Below are 22,892 nucleotides of genomic sequence, written 5' to 3'. Positions count from 1 at the left end.
AGCCAAGTTACCTGGGACAGAACAGTCTGTTCAATAAATGGTGCTTAGAGAACTGGATATCCACATGCAAAAGAATGAAAAAGGATCCATATCTCACACCCTATATAAAAGTTAACTCAAAATGGATCAAAGACCTAAACAATAGATCTAAGACCATAAAACTGTTAGAAGAAAATGTAGGGAAATATCTTATAAATCTTATAATGGAAGATGGTTTCTAGACCTTACACCCAAAGCACGAGCATTGAAGAAATAAAGAAATAAACGGGAACTCCTCAAAATTAAACACTTTTGTCCATCAAAAAACTTTGTCAAGAAAGTAAAAAGGCAGCCTACACAATGGGAGACAATATTTGGAAATGATATATCAGATACAGTTCTAGTATCCAGCATATATAAAGAGATTGTTCAACTCAACAACAAAAAGACAGATAACCAATTAAAAAATGGGCAAAAGACTTGAACAGACACTTCTCAGAAGAGGAAATAGAAATGGTCAAAAGGCATATGAAAAGATACTCAACTTCCTTGGCTATTATGGAAATGCAAATCAAAACCACAATGAGATACCATCTCACTCCCATCAGAATGGCCATTATCAATAAAACAGAAAATGAAAAGTGCTGGAAAGGATGTGGAGAAAGAGGCAAATTTATTAACTGGTGGTGAGAATGCCAAATGGTAGAACACCTGTGGAAGGCAGTTTGGCAGGTCCTCAGGAAGCTAAGTAGAGAATCGCCATATGACCTGGCAATACCACTGTTAGGTATCTACTCGGAGGACACGAGGGCAAGGACACAAACAGACATTTGCACACTAATGTTTACAGCAGCATTATTTACAATTCCCAAGAGATGGAAACAGCCAAAATGTCCATTAACACACGAGTGGCTAAACAAGCTGTGGTATAAACATATGATGGAATAATATGCCGCTATTAAGACAGAATAAAGTTATGAAGTATGCAACAACATGGATGGACCTTAAGGACATTATGCTAAGTGAGATTAGCCTGAAACAAAATGACAAATACTGTATGGTCTCACTGATATGAACTTACATTGGTGAATAAACTTGGAGAATTTCATTGGTAACAGAGACCATCAGGAGACAGAAATAGGGTAAGATATTGGGTAATTGGAGCTGAAGAGATACAGATTGTACAACAGGACTGACTGTTAAAACTCAGAAATAGATAGCACAATACTACCTAACAATAATACAATTATGTTAGAACAATGAATGAAACTGAATGTGAGAATGATAGAGGGAGGAGGGCTGGAAGCAGAAATGAAATAAGAAAGAAAGAGAATAAAGACGTAGATGGTATAATCTAGGAATGCCTAGAGTGTGTATAATGATAGTGACTAAATGTAAAAATCAAAAAAATGTTCTTGCATGAGGAAGAACAAAGGAATGTCATCACTGCAGGGTGTTGAAAATAGATGGTAACTAATATTTCAAATTTTTAAGTTATGTGTGAGACTAAAGCAAAAAATGTTTATTTGGTACAAAATTTGTATTTTGACTAGTGCAATTCCTAATAAAACTTATGTGGACAGCTTAATTGAACACAATAAATACATAGAACCTTGAGTAGGGCATAAGATTTTGTTGGTTTGTCCAGAGTGATGCCCCAATAAATCCTCAGTGATTTGAACACTGAGTAATAAAGTATTTGCAAAGTTCCCTTGGGGGAATGGTGAGAAAGGGGAAAAATTCAACTTCCCCAAGTGGAGAATTCTTGATATTCTCACAAGCAGTTGGGACAACCAAAGCAATAGGCTGAGTCCACAATCTTGGGGTTTGTTCATATGAAATTTAACCCCAAAAAGGATAGGTCAAGCCTACTTAAAATTAGGCCTACAAGTCACCCCCAAGAGAACCTGTTTTGTTGCTCAGATGCAGCCTCTCTCTCCAGCCGACGTAACAAGCAAACTCACCACCCTACCCCTGTCTACATGGGACATGACTCCCAGGGATGTGGACCTTCCTGGCAACATGGGACAGAAATTTCCAAAAATGAGCTGAGACTCAGCATCAAGGGATTGAGAAAACCATCTCAACCAAAAGGGGGAAGAGCAAAATGAGACAAAATAAAGTGTCAATGGCTGAGTGATTCCAAACAGAGTCAAGAGGTTATCCTGGAGGTTATTCTTACGCAGTAAATAAATATCACCTTGTTAGTCAAGATGTAATGGAGAGGCTGGAGAGAACTGTCTGAAAATGTAGAACTGTGTTCCAGTAGCCATGTTTCTTGAAGGTGATTGTATAATGACACAGCTTTCACAATGTGACTCTGTGATTGTGAAAACACAATTGTGAGTCTGATGCTCATTTTATCTACCTTATCGACAGACGAGTAAAACATTCGGCATAAAAATAAATAATAGGGGTAACAAATGCTAAAGTAAATTTAATAGATTGAAATGCTAGTGATCAATGAAAGGGAGGGGCAAGGGGTATGGTATGTGTGAATTTTTTTCTGTTGTCTTTTTATTTCTTTTTCTGAATTGATGCAAATTTTCTAAGAAATGATCATGATGATGAATATGGAACTATGTGATGATATTGTGAATTACTGATTATATATGTAGAATGGAATGATCATATGTTAAGAATATTTGTGTTTGTTGCTACATTTTTTAAAAACATTAAAAAATTAATTTAAAAAATATTACTGGATTTCGATTAGAGGATTGTGGAAAGAAGCTCTAGGAATCAACTTCACTACTAAAGCAGTCCTACAAGAAATGCTAAAAGTACTTTGGATCAAAGAAAAGGGCTAGACTACAGATTGAAGAAATAAAGATCTCTAGTAAAGGTAATAACATGGCAAATATAAATGTCAGTACTACTGTATTTTGGTTTGTAAATCCACTTTTTACTTACTTTAGGATCTAAAATGCAAATGCATAAAAAGTAATGATAAATCAATGTTTTTGGACTTGTTTAAATATGTAAATTGTGACAAGAACTAAATAAAGGTGGCGGGACAGAGGAGTATAGGAATATGGTGTATGTATGCTACTGAAATTAAATTGGCATCAAAGCAAATGAGATTGTTATAGACTTAGGATGTTAAATTTTAGCTCTGTGCTAACCATAAAAGAAAATCAGAGATGCTCAATATCACTGGCCATTGGGAAAATGTAAATAGCTAGTGCTATTTTTGTTGTCAATCCTCATTTTGGATTTCATTATCCCTAAAAAATGTACCAAATAAATACTACTGATGTGATTTGAGGCCTGTTCAGGTTTGAGGCCTGTTCTCTGTTCTGCAATCACACTCCCAGTGGTGTGGAAGTAGACACAAGTTTCAAGTTGTGTGATAACACATTACAGAACTAGTCTAGATTTCAGTTTCCTATCTATTAAGTGGGTATAATCAGTATTTACTTTATAAGGCTATTGTGAGGCTTAAATGAAACAATGGATGCAAAGTAGTTACCCCAAGGCCTGGCACATGGTAAACATACAATAAAGCTTTTCAATTTCAAAGTAACACTTAAGTCACAATACCACAGCAGCCAGCTAAGTTTGAAACTGGTTCCAACCTTTTCTTCTAGGAATGGTGTATTAACAGGAAAGCAGGACCAGAAGTGCCGTAGAAGTTCTCCAACAGCCACATACAAGTGTTTCAATTCAGACTGAATATCATTTGGCACCATCTCTGCAAAAGAACAAAAGGAAGAGGCCCACAAGATAAAAGCTGTTTCACATGTGCATGGTCTGGGAAAGAATGAGCATTAATTGAATAAATTTGAACACACAACCTTTACCAATGACAAACCAGGATATGCTATTCTGAGATAAATTACTGATTCTGTGGCTGAGAGATTACAGACTTTAAAATTCCTTGGGATTTTTGAGGAACTTAAATTTTCCCTTTATTCTAAGAGTGAAAGAAAGATTTTAGTATGATATAGGGAGACTAGCAAAGTGCCACTTTGTAATATTAAGACAGTTCTGAAACCTGGGCTCTTGTCTAGGTACATTTCAGGATCTGAATGTACAAAAACAAATTTGCAAAACAGAAATGCCCAGAAATGTTCAAAAGAAAGTCCAACAAAACATGAGTATACCTCCCAACTTGCTCTTTAGAGCTTATTTAAGCAAAAGGATAGGAATAGATGGTGGTACATACGGTTTATAGCATGCTGTGTCCCTCCCTGCATAAGTGCCCCTCCGGGTGACAGGGCTGCAATGGTACTACTGGCTGCACTACTTGAGAGAACCTGAAAGAAATAAAAACATTTCTTCCTTTTTGGTTTCCCTCTTTTTTAGCGTCTTAACACTTCGTTTTTATAATAAAATGGCAAATAAACAAATGTTTATTCCTGTATAAATGCTTCAGTTATATCCACTAGAATGAACTATTTTCCGTGAGGTCAGAAACACAAAGCCTGTAGAAAGAAACCTACAAATCTTCCACGAATACCAGGCAAATACAGATATCTCAAAACCCAAAGGCTTTTTGTCTGGTAAGCCCCTATTTAAACACCAAGTAAATCTACCTGCAAACTATTACCAGCAAAGAAAAATTGAGTTTAAACGTGTTTTAAAGATGTACCTTTGATGGCAGCTGGGTGAAAAAAAAATATGGCAGAAATTTATCATTTGTTGTTTGATTTTCAAGTTAAGGAAGTATATACAGGTTGACAGCTGCCCTATTGTACCAGTTAACAACATTTAGGGACAAAATAACCTGGCCTATCCAATGAGTGCCCAACAAGTTATCAGGCACTGAGGTTATGGAGAGCAATAAATCATTTATGGTACAGTTCAAGTGCAGGGTTGTGTGGCTAAGATTTTCCAATAGGGTTTTGCAGTAATCTATATGTGTAAACTGGGTAAAAAAAAAAAAAAAAAGTAAGAGTATGGCATACAACAACCAAAAGCACATAGGAACTCACATTATTCTTATTTTTCTTTGGTTAAGTCTCTTTTATAAAGCCATGTATCAGCAGCTTCAATGATTGCTCAAACCACCTGGCTGCAATCAGGTACATACAGAGTAAAGACAGATAGCCTATTAGGTCTTTCAGACCCAGTTCATGTATCTGGAATAATCAAAAAACTTTTCTGGGGGTGAGGAAAAGGGGCAAAATATTAAAATATTTAAGATTTACCACAGTTTAAAGGTCTGGGAGGTCTACTTCGGTCTGAGGGCTACATGTTGGACAAGTACAATCTACAAGGGAGGAAATGTCAAATAATCCCAAATTGCTAAATGTTCATATATTTTCTAGCTTTGTCCAATGAGGGATAATACACTAGAAGCAATGAGTACACTTAGTGCGTAGATCTTTACTTCTCTTTTCACCACTAAAAGAAGGCTCCCATGGCTGAACCAGGAAAAGTATAAGATGGGCCTGGAACATCTTATTGTGGCCATAAAGGAAGGAAATGTTCACAAATGATGGGGACATGTCAAAGACACAGGAGGTAGTATGAAGAAGCTCCCACTGGCCAAAACATACAATGCTGGAGGTGTGGGAAGGGTTTGACAACAAAGGGGCATGCATAAATTTTCTGGAGTGATGGAAATTTTATCTATCTTGATTGTATTGTGTTAGTGATTATAAAACTATACATTTACCAAAAACTGAATAGCCTTAAAGCATTAAATTTTTACTTTACTTAAATACCTTAATTAAAAAAAGAAAAATGATAGCAACAGTTTAAAACCCAAAGAATAAGAATCCATCAATCTATACTTATATAAATAAAATAAGATAAAAAAAGAAAACGTTATTTTCAGCAGAACACTAACAGATATAGGGATGACAGTGTAAGAAAAACCCAATGTAACAATCACCACAGTAATAACCGTTTCAGGCTGGATTCATCAATGAATTCCAAAAAGTTTGACACCAAATAGGATATTTACATAGTCTCAAACCTATATCCCTACAAAATAATTAATTACAAAAGGGAAAATAGTAACTCTTCAGTAGAGAAAGCAAGTAGATATGAAAAACTGGGCAAACAGAGACCACGTGCCTCCCGAGATACTGCACTGAGGACGCAACATCACTTCTGTGGTATTCCTGCCAAAAACTCATAACCTGAATCTAACTGCAAGGAAAGATTAGAGAAGCCCAAAATTGAGGGGGCATTCTACAAAAAACTAACATCTATTAGTTTGAGTCCATTTTAAAGGAGACTAGAGACAATACAATTCAACGTAACTCACGAACCTGGCTTGACTGTTAGACCAAGAAGAAAAGGCTTTTTGTTTGTTTGTTTGTTTAGGACATGAGTGGTATAGTGGGTGAAATTTGGAGTAAGACCTACTATAGGTTTGATAATATTTTGTCAATGTTAATTTATTGCTTCTCTTATACTGTTATTTATAAAAATGTCTTGCTTTTAGGAAATATATCCTGAAATATTTAGGGTAAAGGAGCATTATGCATTATATCTGTAACCTACTTTCAAAATGGGTCAGGAAAAGCACTGCTGCAACTTTCTGTATATCTGAGATTATAAAAATAAAAAGTGAAAATAATTAAGTCCCAAGATGTGATAAACGTTATAATACAGTTATGTACTCCTCACTGGATAAGAAAACAGAGAAAAGGAAAAACTAACTCTTGCCTGGACATGATAGGGACTGTTTTACAGAGCTGAGTCTTTAGTAATTCTTAATAGTACCCCAGGAGCAGAAACAGAGCTAAGGCCATTCTAATCAGAGAACACAGAACCAAAAGCATAGGTTACATGAAGGAGATGATATGATTTAAAAACTCTGGGTAGCATAGTGTGTCACACTGAAGTTGAGATTTTTGGCTCTGGGAAGTGAGGGATTGGGACTAGGGCAGGAGCTGAGAAGTGAGAAGTAGACTGGACCAAACTGTAAAGGGTCTTACATGCCAGAATAAGGCACTTGGATTTCTATGACAATATAGGGAGGCAGTGAAGTTTTTAAGCTGTAGAGTGATAAGTTCAGACATATATTTTTCAGAAAGTTAACTTGTAATAGCAGTGTGGAAAATGGAGCATTTTGCCTATACTAAAACACCAGAGTCAAGAAATATTATTGAAGGAGTAACTGACAAAACTTCAGTTGCTTATCAACAAACTATGAATAAGGCTGGGGAAAAAAAAAGAAGAAATAAGGAGCTCTGTTTTATACATTCTGAGTTTTGAGATTACGCAGGATATTCAGAGAGTGATGTCCAGAAGGAAATTGGAAATCTGGGAGATTTTCTTGGTAAAACTGAGTAAATGGAAGGAAAAATTAGCAGTCACAAAACTGATAACCTTACATTTCATTACCTTATCTTCATATGCTTCTTGGTTATGCCCAAAGACGTATTTATCCTCACCTCATGTTTTTAAAACTGTGAATAAACAAGCTATTTAGCAAAAATACATCTTTAAATCCAATTAAAATATTTAGTTGTACAGTTCAATTTGGTTGCGCTCATAACTGAGGAAGGAACTACGAGAATTCTGGTCTTTAGTTCAAGTCACCTACCTGAGTTAATTTGGGTGTATAAGCTTCCATTTCTTGTCTAATACTTTGAAAAGAATTAATAATGTCCTGACTTGTTGCATACTGTAGTGACTGGATTGGAGTTGGACCATGGTAATACCTGAAAGTGAGCATAGAAGAAATTACTAATTACAAGGAAAAGGTGCTCAACATTTGCCTTTCAAAGAATGTTTCCCCAAAACAAAAAAAGGTACTATAGTGCATGGGAGGTTTAGTGGTAGAATGCTCGCCTACCATGCAGGAGATGAGGGTTTGATTTCTGGCCCATGTATCCAAAAAGAAGAAAAACAAAGACACTATAGCTAAAGAGATTTCAATGAAACAATTTAATTCCGAAAAGGGAAATAAGAGGAAAGCAGAAAGATCAGGATTTAATCCTGAGATGCACAAAGTAAATGGTTAAGACAAGAGAATACTGTATTGTTATGGTAACAAACATTAAAAACGTTGAGTGCTATACTTTAAGACTATTTTCTGCACCAAATTGTTTTATATAACTGTTCTGCCTCAAGTTAATTTAATAATATTGACCAAACTTACCTATCTGACTTCTTGAGGTTCAGTGCAATTGTTTTTATGGAATTATTTTTTCCCAAGTCTTCATATTCAATAGACTCCTGTAACTTTGCCTATAATTATTAACACAGTACATTAACTTCTCTTTATACAAGTAATGAACGTGACTGAGAAAAGTATACAGAAGGGTATAAAATGAAATCTCCCAACTATGAACCTCACTTCCCAGAGAAGATTGCCCTACAACTGACTGAACCAATTTACACTCTCAACAACGATGTACATAGTACCAGCATTATCTCATTTTATTGTGCTTAGCTTTAATGCACTTCCCAGATGCTGTGGTTTTTGTACCAACTGAAGGTTTGTGGCATCTCTGCATTAACCAAGTCTACTGACAATTTTTTATCCTACTGTTCTTTTTCCCAAATGAAATTCCACTGTTTCTGCTATTTATCTATTGGGTGCACTTAAGCATACTTTTTGTGGGGGTAAAAATTCTTTCAATATTAAAAAAATCAGTATTATACATATTACAAATACTTTTTCTTCCAGCTTGGTGTTTTTTTGGTTTTAGATTATTAAAAAAAAAAAAAATTCACCCGTTCACTTCTTTTGCCTACACTTCTGTGGTTTCATTTTTTGCTTAAATCTTTGATCCACCTGGAATTTATTTTGGAACAAGGAGTAAGGTAGGAAACTTCAGCTTCTTTTTGTTAGATGATTAACCAATCATTCTACCACAACACTTAATTCCTCTGTATTTAGGTTTATTTCTGGACTCTTTATGTCAATTTTACTAATCTTGTTTGATCTGTGTTAGTAACAAATTATTTAAATTGCTACAACTTTATAATAGTAATACATTAATTATAAAAGAAAAAAATCTACATAAACATTTGCAAAAAGAAATTCTATTATTTCATCCTCTCTATAGCTATGAAATTCACCTGGTCAAATTTCATCTGTAGTGTTGTCTAGGATCAAAATATTTTGGATATTAAATGTATTTCAAAAAAGGTCAATTTGAAAACTTAATATTTAAAATCACCCTATTTTAAGTTAAGTAGTCCCCTTATAGTGTAGCAACAAATCTGACCATTTCAGTATGATACCTCAAGTTACACATCAATCAGCCTACCTTAACTAGACTCAGCTTTACTTTTATATTTTTTTTACCACTTTTTCAACTCTATACCTTTCATCCTCCCACTTCAAGGTGCATTGGTGCCTTCACCGCCTTTCACATAGGTCATGTTCATTTCTACCCTGCAGTTGCATCACCTAAGTTACATCTCTACCCAAGCTCCCATAATAACCGGATTCCTAAGCTTCTGGTATGATCTAGTTAGGTCACTTTACTTGCATATTTAATTGAAAGCTCTTTAAATGCAGGGAAATTGTCTCTCATTCTATCAACCTTTTAGAGTACATAACAGTCAACTACTGACTTGAAAGAATATCTAGAGACAGCATCCACTACTGAAAATTCATGAACAGAAACAATGATTTCTGACATTTCTTCCTCTACCACAAATCAAGGGTACTTGGTGCAACAGTGTTGTAAAGAAAAGCAATCACTCCTTAGATTTCTTCTTTAACCTCTTGATAACTTACATTTTAGCTTCACTTTTTTTTGGTTCAAAAAAGAAATATTTTATTGGCTTTAATTTTAAAGGTAATATATATACTTATGGAAAAATATTAAATTAATGAAATACATGAAAGAGAAAGTATAAAACTCTCCTATAATCTCTTTATCAAAAGACAACCATTTAGATCATGATGATGAATATGCAACTATGTGATGCTACTGTAAATTACTGATTATACATGTAGAATGGAATGATCAAAATAGGAATATTTGCATTTGCTTGGTGTTTTTTGGTATTAAAAAAAGACAAACATTTAGCACATTCTTTTAAAGGCTTTTTTAGAAATCATAAACTAGTTTTTTTTTTAACATGTGACATTGTAAAAGTGTGTTCTGTGAACTTTTTGATTCAATATATCACTAATCTTTTTAAGTCGTTAATGGCTGCATCAAACTCCACTATTTGGATATAACACAGCTATTAGGATGTTTGTCATTTTCTCTCTCATAATACTATAATAAATATTGTATCTAAATCTTCACACACATCTGAAGTGGAATTCTGTTGGACAAAGGGAACAAACATGGAACATTTTGATACATAGAATGTCCTCTAAAAAGGTTTTTATTATAATTTACTTTTTTTTAAACTTTGTTTATTGTATAATGTAACATATATACAAAACAAAGAAAAAAGCAACAGTTTTCAAAGTACTCTTCAACAATTAGTTGGACAGATTCCAGAGTTTGTCATGGGCTACCATACCATTGTCTCAGATTTTTCGTTCCAGCTACTCCAGAATGTAGGAGGCTAGAAAGAATATTTTTTATCATAATACTTTTTTTTTGGTGAAAAATTACATATATACAAAAAATCAATAAATTGCAAAGCACAGCACAATAATTAGTTGTAGAACAGATTTCAGAGTTTGGTATGCGTATCATAATTTACTTTTATAAAGGAGAAGAAGGGAAACTTAGTTGGGCTAGGGTGGCTTGACAAAGACATAGTAGATAACACTGTCCATGTTACCCCACCAAATGATTTCTTCAATATTTAATAAAGAGAAGTTATTTCCAAGTTCTGAAATGCTAAGTTCAACATGAGGGCCAAATCAATTTCTTTTCAATCATATGACACCACATTTTTTCCCCTGTCATATTGCCTTTGTTTAATATTCTTTCCCAGAAAACAAACTAATGCGTCAATTTGTGTATATATGTAAAAACAAACATACAAAAAACCCAATAAAAACAGTTAATATGCTTTAGTCCACGGAAAGTTGTTTGGCAAACCAAAGCTTAGGAAGCACTCTTTATAAAAAAGTCCTATACTTAAATGCAAATGCTATTGGTCAGGAGAACTGGGTCATACAAAATAATCAAGGGTAAACAAAAACAACCAGCAGCTATATACAGTGTCTTGAGAAATTTGGCACCTAAATGGTCCAAATGTTTTACCCATACCCTTTTGACTGCTGGTTGAAAGCAGTCTGCATCTCTGGAATTCCCATCCATACTGCTGGGCTCACCATTTTGCTCATTTTGTGCGTCTCTTAAAACAAAGGAAAAAAATTAATGTTAAAAAACCACAAGCCAAACAACACAACTCTATCTGGATATCTTGAAAAGCCCATGTACTATGTTTTTGAATTTATACTTAACTGTTTCCTGAGACCTGCTGCTAGGACCATAGCACTGTGATGGTTAAATCTCTTAATGATGGCAGCATTGCTATTCTCCTTTATGGATTTAGTAGAATTGGAAGTAGATGGCACGGAGGAAATGCCATAGCCCTATGAGAAACAATTTAGTAGTTTAAAAATCAAAATAAGGTTCTGATTTTCTTGTCTATTATGAGACCTTCTTAGTTAAAATTTTCTGGATAAAGGAACTTTTAATAATTCTCACGAACATTATTATATAGGTAAACATTAAAAAGAAAAAAGATCAACTAAAGAGACAACGACAAATGCAATATGGGATCAGGGATGAGATCTAATAATGGAAGAGAAAAGTCTCAAAGACATTACTGGGGTATATAAAAAATTGGAATATAGATTGTAAGTTTTGTATCTACGTTAAATTTCTTGAACTTGATAGCTTTACTTAACGTAGTTACCAAAGTGAATATTCCTGTACTTAGATAAATGGATTGATAGATGGACAGGTAGACAGATTGATAAGGCAAATGTGGCAAAAGTTAAAACTGGTGGATCTGGGTATATGGGTTTTATATTATTTATGTAACTAATCTTGATACGTTTGAAATTATTTCAAAATAAAATGGTTAATGAGGAAAAGCAACCATAAGGGAATTATACATACAAAAAATTAAGAAACATCACTAATATCCTTCTAGCATCACAAAAACACCCTCATCTTAAACTCTGCACATATTTTTTTCTTAATAGCAATTTTGACCTAGTTGGCAAAGTATCAAATGGAGGAATAGGATACAGTGGGAAAAAATATAGATAGAACACAGGAAAAATGAGTCAGAAAGATTTAGATTCAAATTCTGGTATTATCACTCTTTCCATTCAAGCCTAGGCAATTTAATCAACTTTTTCAAACCTATAAAATGGGATGATACTTGAAAATTCAATGAGACAGTATTTTTGAAACATTATGAATATATGCTATGTGCTTAGCCCCCTAGATACAAACTGGTAAGATCCCGCCACATAGAAGCCTAGAGAGTAGCGAAATGTGAAGGTGGATTATAAACTAGTATTTGCTGTTATTGTTATAGGTGCTATGAGAGAGGAAGTGGTCAATTCTACTAGGGGAAAGAGAGGTGGGTTAGAAAAAAGCTTTATGTAGCACCAGAAGATGATCAAATGCTTGCCAGGCAGACATGGAAGACAACATTTCAGGGAGAAGAAACTGAAAGGGTATGGAAGCAAGGTAGTGAGTACTGTGTCATGGTTTGTATGTGTGTGTCATGGTTCTGTAAATATTTCAGTACAGCTGGAATGAAGGGTGGGCTAGGGACTGGTGAGACATAAAAGACTAAAGGGGTAAAAGAAAGATCATAAAAAGACTCATATGCTTTGACTCATCATATAACTGAGTACCAAATATATGCTAAGTGCTGGGGATACGCCCGTAAACAAGAAAGTGCCTCAGTACACTCTACTGATGGGAGACTGACAATTATCAAGGAAAATGAGAAAAAAACAAGATATTTTTTGAACATGACAATGTTATGAAGAAAATAAAGAGGAGATAATGGAGTGAATGGACTTGGGGCAAGGTATTTTAGATAGGGAAGGTCTCTCTGAAGAAGTGACGAGTAGAAAAGCAGATGTCTAAAATATGAATAGAAACTAGTCAGGGGGAAAGAGGGTAGAATGAACAAGCACAAAGGCCACAAGATAGAAAAAGCTTGGCTTCAAACTGAAAGAAGGCCATTGTGTCTGGAGCATAATGAATGAATGGAAGTGGTCTAAACTGAAATAGACATATTAGGTAGGGGATAGAACAAGCAGAGCCTTGTAGGAGTTGGAATTTTATTCTACATTCAATGAAAAGCCATTGAGTTTTACATAGGGGAGTATTATGACCTTATTTAAATTATAACTCTTACTATTAAGGAAGAACGAATTACAGCAAACGAGAGCGGAAACAGGAAGATCAGTTAGGAGGCTAATGCAAGCAACCAAGTCAAAGATGGTAGCTTAGAAGTGAGAGAATATATCTGTGTAAAGAGAAGCAGACAGATCAGAATTGTATTGTAGAGGTCTTTCTAATGAAATGGATGCAGGAGAAAGAAGGGAGGCAATCAAGGAGACCCCTGGGTATTTTGGCTTTGAGCATCTAAGTTCATAGTAATGATTTTGAGATAGGGAAGACTGCAGGAAGAAATACTTTCATGAGGATGGGTGTGCTAGTTTGGGGCTGTTAAGTACCCCAAAAAAGGCTATGGTCTTTTAATCCATTCCTGTGAGTGCAGACCTGTTGTAGGCAGGACATTTTTGGCTAGGTTATTTCAATTAAGATGTACCCATCATTCCCGGTGGGTCTTAATCCCTATACTGGAATCTTTTAGGAGAGGATAAAACACAGACAGAAGCTAAGAGACGAAACTAATAGAAGCTCGTAGAGAGAAGTTACAGAGAAGATGAGAGACAAGGACACACCCACAGAAGCTGAAAGGAACAAAACCCAGGACAGAAGGACCAGCAGACACCAGCCATCGGCCTTCCAATGTGTCCCAGATGCCGGTAGCCTTTCTTCAGAGAAGGTACTATCCTGCTGATGCCTTAATTTGGATATTTTCATGGCCCTAGAAATGCAAATCTATAAGCTAATAAATGCTCATTGTAAAGTAAAAGCCAACCCATTTCTGATATATTGCATTCTGGTATATCATTGTTTTAGCAAACCAAAACAACAAAGGGGATCAGAAGTTCCAGTTTGGACATGGTAAGATGTCTGTGAAATTCCATCTAAGTGGAAATATCAAGTAGACAGTTCGATATAGGATTTTGGAGCTCTGGGGTTAGAGCTCCAGAGTTATCTTTCAGTCATCGTTACATAATTAGCATTTAAAACAATGGAATGGAAAGAATATCTTCAGAAGGGGAACCAAGACCATATCCCGGGACAGGCAAAACACCAAAGAAACACTGACTCAATCAACATTTTTAATAGGGGATTAATGTTGGCATATCCTATTATATGTAGACATTTTAAAACAGAGACAATATTAACAATTATTACTGAGTACTTACTATGAACCAGGGCTTTAAAATAATCTTATGAGGCCAGAACTACTATATTTTTATTTAGAAGAAAACTGGGCTTAGAGAGGTTAAAAAAATGGCAAAGTCTAAGCCAGGCAGTTTGACTTTAAAGTCTATGTACTTAACTATGTTAATTTAAATAGGACTGATATTGATAACAAGCAAATCGAAAGAGAAAGCTACAAAAGGGTATGTACAGTATACCACCGTTTTCATTTAAAATATTTTTAAAAAAGCACTGAAAAAAATTGTCCATAATACTAAGTATATCTCTAAGTTTCATCAAACTTCATTTTCTCAGGATGATTAAAGAAGGCCATGTTTGTAATCTGCTGAGATTCACAAAGCAAATGATTTACCTAAAGCACCAAGTATTATTTTTTATTAGTTTATAACTAGACTATAGCATGAAATTTTAACATTGGTTTTCTTATGTGTTAAGAACATATACAAAATGAGGGGAAAAAGTTAAAAAAAAAAAACAGGGATAAGATAGTATGAACGTGTTTACATAGCTAACAGAAAAGGAATCAAAAGAAGGGCAAGAAAATGAAAATACAAAAAAGTGAAAGGAATAACTGGGGAAGGCAGGTTCCAGGCCTAGAAGATAGAGGCAAGGATACAATTAGCCTTGACCAGAAGGGAATGACTGTACAAATATGCTGCTGAAAAGTCTAGCTGCTGAAACATGTTGGGACAAGTGTGGAGTAAGGGTTATGTGAGTGTTCAAGTTTTGGCAGGTAGTGGGCATTCCACAAATGTTAATTCCCTTTTCCTTGTCTATTATTTTTTTCATCATGCTATTTTAGTTTAAATGTTGTTTAGCTCAAGCATCAAGCATAAAGCATCACCACGTTAAGCCTTCAGTATTACCAAGAGAACTGAAAGGGGAACTAGAAAATTCTTTTAAAAAAGTTTTAGCAACTCATACATGAATTTCAGTTCTTTAAAGCATTTTAATAGCAAACAGTGATACTGCAATGCACTTCTGATAAATCACTTCTAATAACAGTATTTTACTTGTGTTATAGTTTCATAAGAAGAACATATACACTTAAGGCAATTTTAAAACTATAAAAATTTTGAAAGCTAGGAAAATACTTTTTTCTCTCATAAATTATTTCGCTGCTTACCTCATCTAATGATTTATCTTCCAAAGCTGTCAAATCTAGTAGTGGGTTTCTCACCCCTAATGAAACCATTGTTTTCAATCCTAGAAAAACAATGAAATAAAAATTTGCTTCGTCTTACCTTCTCCAGACATTAAAAACAAAAAAGTCCAAAAAAAAAAAAAAGCAAAGCATTAATAGTACTAATGAGTGAAGAACAGCAAGTTGAATGCTAAAATACAGAGCATACCAGTGATAAATATTTACCTTTTTCATCTATTTTGGCACATTCTGCAAAGAGGTCCTTTGTCCCTGTATTCAGTCGGTCCCTGTGAAAATAATGGGACTGGAAAAAACGTGTCCAGAATTCCTTTTCTGTCATATTGTGGGGAACATTTTCTGCATATTTCATTTTTACTGTGGAAAAAACCCATAACAAAGTTACATACTGAATTTTACATTTCTTAATAAAATCTCTTAGACAACTGAAATTCATACTAATAGCAAAAATAAGACAATAAAGCTCTCAATTCCAAGATGAAATATAACTTGAGAGATTAGGGGAGGCACTGCTTCTATAAATCTTAGGGGAGGCATTGTCTCTATAAATCTTAACAAATCAGAAACAAAATTTTATTTTGCATTAGATTAAAAAGTCTAGCAGTTTTTGTTGAAATACCAAAGAATTTTGGAGTCAGACAGACATGAGTTTGCTTGCTTGTTCATTTAAATGTATACCTGTCTGAGGCACTGTATTAGATGCTAGGAATATGAAGATTTCAATGCTTATTGGACTATAAAGTCAACACTCTAGATGTTATAATCTAGAGTGGTTAAGGGCACGGTCTCTGGAGGAAAAGAGCCTGAGTTTAAAATTATAGTTCTGCTACTTCTTATCTGTGGGATCCTGGGTACATTACTTAACCTCACTATACCCTGGTTTTCTCATCTGTAAAATGGGGATGATAACAGTACTTACATCATAGGGTTGTTTTGAGAATTACATGAGTTAATACATATAAAACCTTAGAAGAGGGTCTGACATAGCAAAAACTGTAAATCATTTATTACTATCAGAGATATGAAAATAATTACTTTATAATGTGGTAAGTCTTTAAGGCAGACATATGGCACTAGAGCAGGAAAAAAGAGGAGGCTTATATCTGTCTGAGTAAATGAGGATTTTATAGAGAGGGAAATACCTCAAAGATCCAATGAGATAATGCTTGAACTGAGTCCTCGGTGATATACATGTATCCTAAGAACTAAAGGGGCAGGAGTGAGGAAGCAGGAAAAGGGAGTATCACGTGGTTTAACAAAGTACAGCTTAGTAAAAGAATGACCAAACATTCTTAGTTATGAGGGCTGGGGACAAGGAATCTCTATGCTAGAATGGCTTCTGCATAGGAAATGATCTGTGGATTAGAAAAGTCACTCTGGAGGCATCTGAGTGAATGCTGTAGACAGACTCATTGATGCCTCTGGAGAATCACTTCTTTCAGGTATGTTGAGGGTTAAATAAAGTTTAAGAACCACGGATGAGAAGAAGGGATAGTCATCACACCAATGAACTGATGACAGAACATCAAGTCCCTCCTATACTGCACATCTGCAACCAGAAGTATTTGCCATACTTTACTGTACTTAATCAGGAATAATGGTGAAGTTTTTTGCTTTTCATTGATATATTACAGAACTCAATAAACATCTTCATTTTAAATATCTGGAAGAACTGACTCTTATTACCTGCTGGGTAAGTCCTAAATATGGACTCAATGATATCAGAGGTTAAATTATATCTCAGACCATTACAGCCATCTGTTTGGGGCCGGACATCAGCCTAAAATAAAGACCACATATACATTTTAGTTAGAACATTGGAAGAAATATAAGCTCCCAACAGACACTGGATAAAGGTGAAAGACTTTCTAAATGAACTGCAGGAAGAGAGTAAGTCTCTCACCTTCATTTTCGCACGGAGACACGGCTGAAAGAAGCCTCATCTGGTTTCAGTTTTAGTGACTTGTAAAATCTACTTCCCTGAAAATCCAATATGGTCAAGTAGGTATGTTTAAGCATTGCCAAAGGTGACAGTTAATGCAGCTTTAACATAAAACTTGAAAAGTTACTAAAAATCACTTGGCTACTAAATAAGTAAAATGATGTTATCTAACTGACGTGTTTCTTAGGAGAGGATACATTAATTCAATTTACTACTAAGCACCTAGAATGATATCAATCAAAAACACAGTACAACTGGTACTCATATTTTTGCTGAATAAATACTTACCTGGTTCCACTGGGGTGTATACTAGCTGAAACCCACTTTTTTTTTTAATTAATTTTTAAATTAAAAAAAATATTATAAGAAAGAAACACAAACATTCTTAACATATGCTCATTCCGTTCTACATATATAATCAGTAATTCACAATATTATCACATAGTTGCATATTCATCAACATAATCATTTCTTGGAATATTAGCATCAATTCAGAAAAAGAAATAAAAAGACAACAGAAAAAAAAATTTTTACATACCATACCCCTTACCCCTTCATTTCACTGATCACTAGCATTTCAAACTAAATTTATTTTAACATTTGTTCCCATTATTTATTTTTATTCCATATGTTCTACTCGTCTGTTGACAAGGTAGATAAAAGGAGCATCACACACAAGGTTTTCACAATCACACAGTCACATTGTAAAAGCTATACCATTATACAATTATCATCAAGAAACATGGCTACTGGAACACAGCTCTACATTTTCAGGCAGTTCCCGCCAGCCTCTCCATTACATCTTAGATAACAAGGTGGTATCTATTTAAGGCGTTAAGAATAACCTTCAGGATAACCTCTCAACTCTGTTTGGAATCTCTCAGTCATTGACACTTAATTTTGTCTCATTTCACTCTTTCCTTTTTTGGTAGAGAAGGTTTTCTCAATCCCTTGATGCTGGGTCTCAGCTTATTCTAGGGTTTTTCTCAATTCCTTGATGTCTCAGCTCATTCTAGGATTGCTGTCCCACGTTGCCAGGAAGGTCACACCCCTGGGAGTCATGTCCCATGTAGACGGGGAGGGTGGTGAGTTTGCCTGTTGTGTTGGCTGGATAGAGAGGTCACATCTGAGCAACAAAAGAGGTTCTCTTGGTGGTGACTCTTGGGCCTAATTTTAAGTAGGTTTGACCTATCCTTTGTGGGGTTAAGTTTCATATGAACAAACCCCAAGACGGGGGCTCAGTCTATAGCTATGGTTGTCCACACTGCTTGTGAGAATATCAAGAATTCAACTTGGGGAGGTTGAATTTCCCCCTTTCTCACCATTCTCCAAAGGGAACTTTGCAAGTACTTTTCCACTCACTGATCAAATCACTCTGGGATTCATCGGGGCATTACTCTGGACAAACCAACAAAATCTCATGTCCTACCCAAGGTTCCATGTACTTATGTTGTTCAACCAACTATCTACATAAGTTATATTAGGAGATGCACTAGTCAAAATATAAATTTTGTACGATATAAACATTTTTTGCTTTTGTCTCACACATAAGTTGAAATTTTAAAATATTAATTACCATTATACACTGTAGGCATTCCTAGATTATACCATCTCAATCTTTATCGTCTATCTTTCTTTGTGACTTCATTTACGTTCCCAGCCCTCCTCCCTCTATCATTCTCACATTCAGCTTCATTTAGTGTTTTAACATAATTGTATTACAGTTAGGTAGTATTGTGCTGTCCATTTCTGAGTTTTTATATTCAGGCCTGTTGCACAATCTGTACCTCTTCCGCTCCAACTACCCAATATCTTATCCTATTTCTTTTTTTTTTTTTTAACTTTTTTTTATTAATTAAAAAAATTAACAAACAAAACATTAAGATAACATTCCATTCTACATATACAATCAGTAATTCTTTTTTTTAACTTTTTTATTAATTAAAAAAATTAACAAACAAAACATTAAGATATCATTTCATTCTACATATACAATCAGTAATTCTTAATATCATCACATAGATGCATATTCACCATTTCTTAGAACATTTGCATCGAGTTAGAAAAAGAAATAAAAAGACAACAGAAAAAGAAAAAAAACGATAACAGAGAAAAAAAAGATTATACATACCATACCCTCGCTTTCATTTACCACTAGCATTTCAAACTAAATTTATTTTAACATTTGTTCCCCCTATTATTTATTTTTATTCTATATGTTCTACTTTTCTGTTGATATAGTAGTTAAAAGGAGCATCAGACACAAGGTTTTCACATTCACAGAGTCTCATTGTGAAAGCTATATCATTGTTCAATCATCATCAAGAAACATGGCTACTGGAACACAGCTCTACATTTTCAGGCAGTTCCCTCCAGCCTTTCTGTTACATCTTGAACAAGGTGATATCTACTTAATGCATAAGAATAACCTCCAGGATAACCTCTCAACTCTGTTTGGAATCTCTCAGCCACTGACACTTTGTCTCATTTCATTCTTCCCCCTTTGATCGAGAAGTTTCTCTCAATCTCTTGATGCTAAGTCTCAGCTCATTCTAGGGTTTTTCTCAGTCCCTTGATGCTGAGTCTCAGCTCATCCAGGATCTCTGTCCCACGTTGCCAGGAAGGTCCACACCCGTGGGAGTCATGTCCCACGCAAAGAGGGGGAGGGTGGTGAGACTGCTCATCATGTTGGCTGGAGAGAGAGGCCACATCTGAGCAACAAAAGAGGCTCTCTTGGGGGAGACTCTTAGACCTAAATTTTAAATAGACTTGACTTATCCTTTGTAGGGTTAAGTTTCATATGAACAACCCCCAAGACTGGGGGCTCAGCCTATAGCTTTGGTTGTCACACTACTTGTGAGAATATCAAGAATTCAACTTGGGGAAGTTGAATTTCTCCCCACTCTCACCATTCCCCGAAGGGGGCTTGCAAATACTTTTCCAGTCACTGATCAAATCACTCTGGGATTCATCAGGGCATCACTCTGGACAAACCAACAAAATCTCATGTCCTACCCAAAGTTCCATGTACTTACGTTGTTCAACCAACTATCTACATAAGTTATATTAGGAGATGCACTAGTCAAAATATAAATTTTGTATGATATAAATATTTTTCGCTTTTGTCTCACACATAAGTTGAAATTTTAAAATATTAATTACCATTATGCACTCTAGGCATTCCTAGATTATACCATCTCAATCTTTATCGTCTTTCTTTGTGATTTCATTTACTCTCCCAGCCCTCCTCCCTCTATCATTCTCACATTCAGCTTCATTCAGTGTTTTAACATAATTGTATGTTAGTATTGTGCTGTCCATTTCTGAGTTTTTATATTTAGGCTTGTTGCACAATCTGTACCTCTTCCACTCCAACTACCCAATACCTTACCCTATTTCTATCTCCTGATGGTCTCTGTTACCAATGAAATATTCCAAGTTTATTCACTAATGTCAGTTCATATCAGTGAGACCATACAGTATTTGTCCTTTTGTTTCTGGCTAATCTTACTCAGCATAATGTCCTTAAGGTCCATCCATGTTGTTACATACTTCATGACTTTATTCTTACAGCTGCATAATATTCCATCGTATGTATATGCCACAGTTTGCTTAGCCACCTATCTGTTGATGGACATTTTGGCTGTTTCCATCTCTTGGTAACTGGAAATAATGCTGCTATAAACATTGGTGTGCAAGTTTCCATTTGCATCCTTGCCCTCATGTCCTTTGAGAAGAGACAGAGTCTAGATGGGTCCTGTTTTTTAATCCATTCTGCCAGTCTATGTCTTTTGATTGGGGAGTTTAATCCATTAACATTTAGTGTTATTACTGCACGGGTAGTACTTTCTTCTACCATTTTGCTTTTTGGATTTTATATGTCATATCTAATTTTCCTTCTTTTTACCTTTACTCATAGTCTTCCTTTCTACACTCTTCTCCACACCTCTCTCATCTGTGTTTTCATATCTGTCTCTAGTGCTCCCTTTAGTATTTCATGCAGAGCTGGTCTTTTGGTCATAAATTCTCTCAGTGATTTTTTTGTCTGAAAATGTTTTAATTTCCCCCTCATTTTTGAACAGTTTTGTTGGATATAGAGTTACTGGTTGGCAGGTTTTCTCTTTTAGTAATTTAAATATATCATCCCACTGTCTTTTCGCCTCCATGGTTTCTGCTGAGAAATCTATGCATAGTCTTATTGGGCTTCCCTTGTATATGATGGATTGCTTTTGTCTTGCTGCTTTCAAGATTCTCTCTTCCTCTTTGACCTCTGACTTTCTGATTAGTAAACGTCTTGGAATACGTCTATTTGGATCTATTCTGTTTGGGGTATGCTGCACTTCTTGGATCTGTAATTTTAAGTCTTTCATAAGAGTTGGGAAATTTTCAGTAATAATTTCCTCCATTAGTTTTTCTCCTCCTGTGCTGGTTTTAAAGAAAGTATGCCCCCTAAGAAAAGCCATGCTTTAATATAAATCCCATTTCATAAAGGTAGAATAATCTCTATTCAATACTGTAGGTTTGAAATTGTAATGAGATCATCTCCCTGGATGTGATTTAGTGAAGAGTGGTTGTTAAACTGGATTAAGGGATGACATGTCTCCACCCATTTGGGTGGGTCTTGATTGGTTTATTGGAGTCCTATAAAAGAGGAAATATTTTGGAGAATGAGAGATCCAGAGAGAGCAGAATGAGGTAGACATGAGATGCAGAGAGTCCATGAGCCAGCAACCTTCGGAGATGAAGAAGGAAAATGCCTCCCAGGGAGCTTCATGAAACCAGAAGTCAGGAGAGAAAACCAGCAGATGATGATGCCATGTTCACCATGTGTCCTTCCAGCTGAGAGAGAAGCCCTGACTGTGTTCGCCACGTGCCTTCTTACTTGAGAGAGACTCTGAACTTCATCGGCCTTCTTGAACCAAGGTATCTTTTCCTGGATGCCTGTGACTGGACATTTCTATAGACTTGTTTTAATTGGGACATTTTCTCGGCCTTAGAACTATAAACTAGTAACTTATTAAATTCCCCTTTTAAAAAGCCATTCCATTTCTGGTATATTACATTCCGGCAGCTAGCAAACTAGAACACCTCCTTTTCCCTTCTCGTCTCCTTCTGGGACATCCACAACACGTATATTTGTGTGCTTCATATTGTCATTCAATTCCCTGAGTCCTTGCTCATATTTTTCCATTTTTTTCCCTAGATTTTCTTTTTCTTGTCGGATTTCAGATGATCCATCCTCCAGTTCACTAATCCTACCTTCTGCCTCTCGAAATCTACCATTGTAGGTTTCCATGTTTTTTTCATCTCTTCTACCGTGCCTTTCATTCCCATACGTCCTGTGATTTTTTTCAGACTTTCGATTTCTTCTTTTTGTTCATTCCTTGCCTTCTTTATATCCTCCCTCAATTCACTG

At 35.3% G+C, this 22,892-nt stretch overlaps 1 protein-coding gene and 1 long non-coding RNA gene across 5 annotated transcripts in view; one reads left to right on the top strand and one right to left on the bottom strand.

The window, feature by feature from the left end:
* The window catches only part of LOC143644763 (uncharacterized), a 39,667-nt gene extending 34,767 nt beyond the window's left edge, over positions 1-4,900 (top strand). For both annotated transcript variants that reach the window (XR_013156851.1, XR_013156852.1), the window contains one exon: positions 3,570-4,900. This is a non-coding gene — a long non-coding RNA (uncharacterized LOC143644763). The remainder of the gene's footprint in view (positions 1-3,569) is intronic.
* GTF2H1 (general transcription factor IIH subunit 1) overlaps positions 1-22,892 on the bottom strand; it is a 58,220-nt gene that overhangs the window by 9,703 nt on the left and 25,625 nt on the right. For all 3 annotated transcript variants that reach the window (XM_077114175.1, XM_077114174.1, XM_077114173.1), the window contains 9 exons: positions 17,221-17,314; positions 15,742-15,891; positions 15,499-15,578; positions 11,280-11,410; positions 11,082-11,169; positions 8,045-8,133; positions 7,487-7,604; positions 4,148-4,238; positions 3,558-3,673 (listed from right to left, as the gene is read on the bottom strand). In XM_077114175.1, coding sequence (XP_076970290.1) covers positions 3,558-3,673; positions 4,148-4,238; positions 7,487-7,604; positions 8,045-8,133; positions 11,082-11,169; positions 11,280-11,410; positions 15,499-15,578; positions 15,742-15,891; positions 17,221-17,314 — 957 coding nt within the window. The remainder of the gene's footprint in view (positions 1-3,557; positions 3,674-4,147; positions 4,239-7,486; positions 7,605-8,044; positions 8,134-11,081; positions 11,170-11,279; positions 11,411-15,498; positions 15,579-15,741; positions 15,892-17,220; positions 17,315-22,892) is intronic.

This window comes from Tamandua tetradactyla, chromosome 8 (assembly GCF_023851605.1).
Source record: "Tamandua tetradactyla isolate mTamTet1 chromosome 8, mTamTet1.pri, whole genome shotgun sequence".
Taxonomy (NCBI): Eukaryota; Metazoa; Chordata; class Mammalia; order Pilosa; family Myrmecophagidae; genus Tamandua; species Tamandua tetradactyla.
Note: the sequence above shows the minus strand (reverse complement) of the source record. Positions and strands in the feature narration are given on the sequence as shown.